Here is a 7,901-nt window from a genome sequence, read left to right on the forward strand (position 1 = left end):
CCACAGGGATGTCTGGACTTCGCTATCAGAGGCAACCATCTGTGCTCAGGCAAGTGACAAGGCAACTTCCAACCCTGCGAACTCACTTAAGGCCCTTCTCATCTCAGAACACAGTATTTCTCTAAGGATTTTTCAGCAGACAATGTGTCAATAGAAAACACTTACCTTCAACCAAAACGTGTCCTCTTCCCCCCAACCCAGTCTTGTAAGTACAGAGATGCACAGTCACTGTAACCTGGCAGTAAGGGAGACTAACTCTATTATATTATAAGCTTCACCACACACCCGGATGCCTGCTCTGCAGGAGACACCAACATTCACCCTACAGCAGTTAGCAGAATCTCACATGCACTCCCGCACCTCATAAGCGCAGATTAATCACTACAGCTCGTGCTGTAGGAAAAACAATAAAGCATTCCTGCAATCGCCCACCTTCATCAAGCACAGTACAGGGATACATCTAAGAGCAAACACTCACAAACTCCTCTCCAGTACACACTCCTGCAGAGAAGAGCCCTACAATTCTCCAGACATTTCCCTTCTAGGTGGGAATCTGTGGAGAGCAAGCACCAAGTTTTCCTTCTGCTGCGCTAACCCCACACAAAAGGTCATGACCCACTCCCAGTACTCCCTATTTAAAACAGCAGAGATTACTACTTTGTCCCATGACCCACTAATCCACGGGTGCGGGCACGTATATTACTGAAAGGAAAAAGTTTAGCTTCCCATAGTCTTCTTGCTCCTCTCCTCCAGAGTACAACAGGAGCTCCTCTCCCACCTTCTGGGCATTCTTCCCCAAAACGGCGAGGAAAGCCCATCCGCTGGCGGATTGGCAACAACAGCCCCTTTCCTCCAGCTATGAAAGGTCATTCTCACCCAGCAGCAGACCTCTCTGCACCCCGAGAAAAAGGGGTCACCCCACGACCACCCGCGTCCCAGAAAGAGGTCCGCATGACCTCCACCCCCCTCACGCTGAAGCGCCCCGCTCCTCTCTCCTACGGTGGAGCTCACAATCCCCACCACCCCGGCCGGCCCCGTTCCTTCCCCCCCCCGCACTCCTAAACTCTTCCCGGGGGGGGGGGGGGGTGACCCCATCACTCCTACACAGCCCCGGCCGCAGGCCCTCACAGAGGCTCCGGCGACCCCTCCCCCCACACACGCTGCCCGCCCCTCCCCCAGCAGAGGAGTCCGTTCTCGCCCTTTCCGCATCTCGTCCCCCGCCCCAGGGGTAAGGGGAAGGCCCCCGCAACTCCAGCTGCGGCCCGGGACGCGCTCTCTCGCCCGGGAAGAGGGAGCGAGGCCTGAGCCCGGGAGGGGACGGAACGCGGCCCTTCCACGGCCTCCCGCCCCAGCGCGGGCCCGCACCGTCTCCTCAGGGTCGATGTCGATACGGAAGGTCTGCTGCTGCAGCGTTTTCAGTGTGATCTGCATGGCGGCGGCAGCGGCTGCAGGACGCCGCCCGTCAGGGTCGCGCTCCTGCCCGCGCGTCCCTCGCAGCTCAGCGGGACAAGCGGGGAAGAGACGGCGGACAGAGAAGAGGAGGCGGAGCAACAGCTCGCGCTGTGCCGTGCGGCGCCGCGGCGCCAGTCACACTCAACGCACGGCGAAGGCCGCACAGCGGAGGCGGGACTCAACCCCCCGGCCCAGGCAGAGGCGGGGGCAGGGAAGAGCAAAGGCGGCGGAGGGGGGCGGAACGGCACGGCGGGTGCGCGTCGCTGCTCGGCGGGAGGGGACAGGGCAGGCAGCGTGCGCCTGCGCGGGCTCGCGGATCCTCTCTCGCCCGCCGAGAGCCGGGAGGGGGAGAGGCGTGGGTCCGCATGCGCGGCTGCACAGACTGGGTGACTCCCCCTGGGGTACCCGCCACAGCTCGTCACCGCCACGGCCGCCTCGCGCCCGTGGCGCCAACTGAGGTGCCCGTAATGCGCAGGCGTGGGGAGCCGCGCGGCGCGTGCAGGGCTCACTACGCAGGCGCGGCGGGCTGCGTGGAGCTGAGCGAGTCTGAGGGTTGTGCGAGTGGGAAGTAGGGTTGTCTATGTGCACATGTATACACCGCTTATAAGGTACTGTTACAAGTTTATTCATACATATTTGTTTACAGAGTGCAATGGATTCTGAAACCTGCAGCCTTTTGCTGCAGGCTGTGGATGGTGTTGAGTCATTGAGGTGTGTGTTCATCTGTCTTTCCATCTGGTGGGTCCGTGGTGGTGCTTCTGTGTCTACTTGCTGGCACATATATTGTGAGGTGGCTGTGCCGCTGAGTGAGCCATGTCCTTGCCTCAGCACACCAAAGGACACAGATAACACTTCGCCCATGTATGTACAGTGGATAATAATCTTTCTTTCCCAGTCTCTCTGCACAGCAATACTTTAAGATGGAATGCCCGTTCAACATGAGCACAGTTCATGAGCAGCATTGCCTGATTGGCAGGAGAGAAGCTTACCTGCCAGCCACAGCAAATCTCCATTTCAGCATGCTGAATGATGGGGTCACAGGTGTGTGCTATGAGGCACCCAAACGTTTCTCTGATCAATACTGAACCAGCCCTGGCCCCACAGACTCTCCTCTCAGGGCGAGTACTTCAGTCCCACAGTTCACATGGCCTCTCCTGAGCCCCTCTGGTTTGTCGGTGTGTCTGCCCTAGCCAGAGCGACCTGATGGGGCCCTGGGAAGACATGGCCCAGGCCTCGGTGACTGCCGTGAAACACCGCTGCCGAGCACAAGACAAGAGATGGGGGACGGAGCAGGCACTGGTGTTGGGGTAACCCCAAACGCGTGTGCTGGTGTAACCGTAGGATAGGGGCCGTGAAACAGAAACTATAGAATCAGGTTGAGATAATTAGTTTGTAACCAAGGTAATAGGTAATGAAGCTAACTGACCATGGCAAGGTACAATGCTGCTATGTTCCGTGTACAGTCCCTACCAAACTGAACAATAGGTTTGGAGATATTAATCTTATGAAGTAAGTTGCTATGGACAGGTGCAGCTACAACAAGGATACTGCGCATGCCTGCATGAAGGGGGTCATCCAGCGGACACGGGTGCAAGACCACTGATGACCACCAGAGACCCTTGAGGACCACCAACTCAAATCACTGAGCATGCGTGACGGGGAGGAGAATATGGAAATGAATTCTCAGAAATGATTATCGTAGGACTGCCTTTTCTGAGAAAGATGATGAATATGTATGTTTTGATCCTACATAACCTGTGTGTTGGTGATCACCTGGCATGCACGTTGGGTGGAGCTATCCCCCGTGCATCCAGCGCTGCAATAAAGAATGCCTGCCTTTTAACACTGCATTGGTGTTATGAGGTTTATTCCCGGATTTCGGTGACAGTTTTTGGTGACCCAGATGGGACACTGCTTTTGAACCTCGACGGATCCGTGGGATCGCAGGACCTCCAGCCGGCACCAGGGAATTGTCGGGGAGAACCTCCGATCCCTGGACCGAAGAGCTTTGAGCAAGACCCCTGGGAGAGGTAAAGGCATTCTTATTTGACTTAAATATTTGCTCTTTTGAATATTTGCTCTTACCATCTTGGTGGGACAGGCCCGCACCAAGAGCACAAGTTGAAGGCCTCATTCAAGGAGCCCCGTGGCTCTCATCACCGTGGCGGGACAGGCCCGCACCAGGGGCGCACGGGAGGTCTGCTCGTAAGGTGCGGTGAAAGCTGCGCAGAGTTGGGCTAGGGAGACGTCTCGGGTAAAAGTCTCTGCTAGGCGAAAGCCTGTGGAGCAGGGCCCACAGGGGAGGGGAAGCCTCCAAGGTTGAGATTTCTCTTACCACCATGGTGGGACAGGCCCGCACCAAGAGAAATCTCTGAGGGAGCTCCAACGCGGGTTGGGGTCCCTCTGACTAGTGCTTGTGATAGCGCACAATCACAACCATTGAGTCCCTGGGAGATGGGTACTTTTCCGAGTAAGAAACCAAACCCACGAAAAACACCACTGGGATGTATTTTAGAACATTGGAAAGATCTGGGAAAAATTGATCCTTTAACTCGGAAACAGCTGATTGAGTATTGTAATCACTGGTGGCCACTGTATACTTTAGTGAGTGGGGAAAAGTGGCCGGAGAATGGGACACTGCAGTATAACACAATTTTGCAATTGATGCTATTTTGTAAGAGGGAAGGTAAATGGAACGAAATGGCCTATGTGGATTTGTTTTTCACACTGCAAAATCATCCGGAATGGCAAAGGCAATGTGAATTGGTTTCATCTAGTTCTGCGATAATGGCATTAAAGGGGCAGGAACCTGATAAAAATTTGAAAAAAGGTTGCTCAGCTTGTGACATTGGTAAACGGTGTTTTAAATGTGAATTTGAAGATGATGATGTTGAATTATTAGTTGCACCTCGCAGAAGGTTAGGAAATGATCAAGGGGATCAAAATCTGGGGGCCAATAATGCTTCCGTCCCTCCTGTGGAAGGGGAGGCGGAAGGATTCAGCCCGATTGCTGGGAGGACAAGGGGAAGAGGGGGAGGAGACGGATTAACTCCCCTCCAGGCCCCTCTTCAACAGGCAGTTGGTAATGAGGGTCCGGTAATGGTAAAAGTTCCCTTCTCAATAACTGATTTAAGACCAGGGAAAGAAACTGCAGGCACTTATTGAGATGATCTTGAAAGAGTTGCCAAAGTAGTTGAAACAATAATCAGAACCCAGAACCCTGATTGGGAGGATTTCAAAGTAATATTGGATACTTTGTTGGAAGACACTGAAAAGAAAATGGTGTTAAATATGGCCAGAAAACAAGTGGAAGGAGCTCATGCTAATGGGATTATATAAGGGACAGTGGAGCAGAATTTTCCATCCACAAATCCTGAGTGGGACCCTAATCAACTGGGGCCCAGAGGGATGCTGACTAGATATCAGAAGTGGATTTTATTTGGTGTTAGACATGCAATGCCAAAAGCAATTAATTGGTCTAAACTTTATGAAGTGAGACAAGAATTAAATGAGTCCCCTTCAGCCTTTATGGAAAGACTGAAGGTGACTGCGAGAAAATATACTAATTTGGACCCAGAGAAGAAAAAAAAAAAACCAAAAAAACCCCCCACAAACAAAACCACAAGCAAACAAACAAAAAACCACCACGGAAGAAGCTATACAATTGGCCTATATATTTATGGGACAATCAGCCCTAGGAAAAAAAACTCCAGAAACTGGAAGGGGCTGAGTCCAGAGACTTAGGTAAAATGCTTGAAGTAGCCTGGACTGTGTGTAACAACAGAGAAAAAGAAAAAGAAGTCAGACAAATGCAAAGGGATGGAAAAATTCTGGCAATCTTGACCGAGAATAATAAACATGTAAAGCAAAACTCAGCTATAAATCAGCAGAGGTTGGTGGTGCGACGGGGTGAAAAGAAAACTGGCCTTTCTTGAAACTGTTAAAATTTAAGTTGGGAAAACAGTGGGTAACACATCAATTTTTGTACATGGCTGAATGTCCATTGCCTTTATTGGGATGAGATTTATTAAGCGAATTAGACACACAAATAATTTTTAAAGATGGAGAAATCAGATTACTGATTAATACCAGAATCAAAGCCATAGAGGCGGGAGTGTTTATGTTACAGGATTCCTCCAAGGAGGAAGAGATTTCAGAAGCGGTGGACAATGCAGTAACCCCTTTGGTATGGACAACTGAAGTTCCAGGACGATCCAAACTGGCAGAACCAGCAAAGGTGACTTTAAAACCTGGAGCCAAGCCGGTAAGACAAAAACAGTATCCTATTAAGTGGGAGGCTCAGAAGGGATTAGAGGAATTAATTACAAAATTTTTAGAGTGTGGGCTGTTAGTAGAATGTGAATCAGAATACAATACCCCTATATATCCAGTGAGGAAGTCAGGAGGTAAGGAATACAGATTGGTTCAGGATCTGAGGGCCGTAAATCAAATAGTTCAAGATATACACCCAGTAGTGGCCAATCCCTACACTTTACTGACATCTTTGAAAGAGGAACATAAATGGTTTACTGTACTGGATTTAAAGGATGCCTTCTTTTGCATACCTCTGGATACAAAAAGTCAAAGCATATTTGCTTTTGAATGGGAAAGTCCTGCTACAGGACGAAAAACGCAACTAACATGAACTGTACTTCCACAAGGATTTAAAAATAGCCCTACAATGTTTGGAAATCAGTTGGCAAAAGAGTTAGAAATGTGGAAGAAACAGAATCAAGGAGAAGGTATCTTATTACAGTATGTAGATGACATCCTGATAGCAGCAGAAAGTAAGGAAACATGTTTTGAAATTACCATCAGTTTATTGAATTTCCTGGGCCAAGGAGGGTACAGAGTCTCCAGAAACAAGGCCCAGATAGGAAAAGAAGCAGTGATTTATTTGGGATTTGAGATATCTCAAGGACAGAGACAATTGGGAAATGAAAGAAAAGAAGCCATTTGTCAGATCCCCGAACCTAACAGTCCAAAGGAACTGAGAGCCTTTCTGGGAATAATTGGGTGGTGTCGACTCTGGATTCTAAATTATGGTCTGTATGTGAAACCCCTATGTGAAGCCCTGAAGGAATCTAAAGACCAATACTTGATTTGGACACCTGAATGCCATAAATCATTTAAAAAAACCTCAAAAAGGCATTAATGATGGCCCCTGCATTGGGTTTACCTGATCTGACCAAACCTTTTGAGCTGTTTGTGCATGAAAGGCAACATCTGGCCCTTGGAGTGCTGGCGCAACGGCTGGGATCTTGGAAGTGACCGGTGGGGTACTTCTCCAAACAACTTGACACCGTGAGTAAAGGCCGGGATGTTTGTGTGCCATGGCAGCAATGGTGCTGCTGATTCAGGAAGCTCGAAAATTGACTATGGGCCAAAAGATAGTGGTATATGTACCGCATATGGTAATAACTGTCTTAGAACAAAAGAGGGGTCACTGGTTATCCCCTAGCAGAATGTTGAAATACCAGGTTGTCCTGTTGGAACAAGATGATGTGGAATTAAAAACCACAGCAATTGTAAATCCAGCAATGTTCCTGTCAACAGAAAATCCTACTGAGAAATTGGAACATGATTGTCTGCTAACCATTGAACAAGTTTATTCCAGCAGACCGGACCTGAAGGACGAACCTTTGAAGGATCCTGATCTGGAGCTGTTTGCGGATGGAAGCAGTTTCGTGCAAGAAGGAAAGCGAATGGCTGGGTATGCTGTTGTTACCACCACCAAGATACTGGAGTCAGGGACGCTACCTGCAAATACACCAGCGCAGAAAACAGAATTGGTGGCGCTAAAGCAGGCCTTACGGATGGCAGAAGGGAAAAGGGTAAACATATGGCCGGATTCCAAACATGCATTTGGTGTGATCCACGCTCATGGAGCTCTCTGGAAAGAAAGAGGACTGTTATCAGCCCAAGGATCACTGAGAAGGCATAAGGAGGAAGTTCTTCAACTCCTACAAGATGTGCAGAAACCAAAGGAAGTGGCCGTAATGCATTGCAAGGCTCATCAATTTGGTCAGACGGCTGTAAATATGGGTAATCGGTTGGCGGATAAAACTGCAAAGGAGGCTGCTGAACAAGGTATCCTTGCACTAGTACCAGTGAAACAGGTAAAAATTCCAAATTTAAAAGCAAGATATAGTAAACTAGATGAACAATTGGCAGAGCATTTAAAGGCATCCCAAAATGCGGAAGGATGGTGGGTAACACCAGAAAATCAGGTAATAGTAACTCCAAAAGTTATGTTAGAACTTGCAAAAGAGAAACATGAGCATACACATTGGGGTGCAAATTCTATGGTTACAAGTTTAAGAACATCTGTAATGTGTATAGGATAGGAAAATATGAGTGGAAGTATTGAAAACTTATTATTTCAAAACTTCCAAAGGTGGGAAATGTAACCGTAGGATAGGGGCCGTGAAACAGAAACTATAGAATCA

General features: G+C 49.2%; 1 protein-coding gene across 2 annotated transcripts in view; it reads right to left on the reverse strand.

Moving 5' to 3' along the window:
• The window catches only part of RAD23B (RAD23 nucleotide excision repair protein B), a 49,876-nt gene extending 47,965 nt beyond the window's left edge, over positions 1-1,911 (reverse strand). Inside the window, exon 1 of one of the 2 annotated variants that reach the window (XM_075740867.1) lies at positions 1,366-1,911. In XM_075740867.1, the coding sequence (XP_075596982.1) occupies positions 1,366-1,431 (66 nt within the window). In that variant the 5' untranslated portion in view covers positions 1,432-1,911. The remainder of the gene's footprint in view (positions 1-1,365) is intronic. The other variant, XM_075740865.1, reaches the window with a different exon arrangement.
• Between the last annotated feature and the right edge of the window lie 5,990 nt (positions 1,912-7,901).

Source organism: Balearica regulorum, chromosome Z (assembly GCF_011004875.1).
Source record: "Balearica regulorum gibbericeps isolate bBalReg1 chromosome Z, bBalReg1.pri, whole genome shotgun sequence".
NCBI classification, from domain to species: domain Eukaryota; kingdom Metazoa; phylum Chordata; class Aves; order Gruiformes; family Gruidae; genus Balearica; species Balearica regulorum.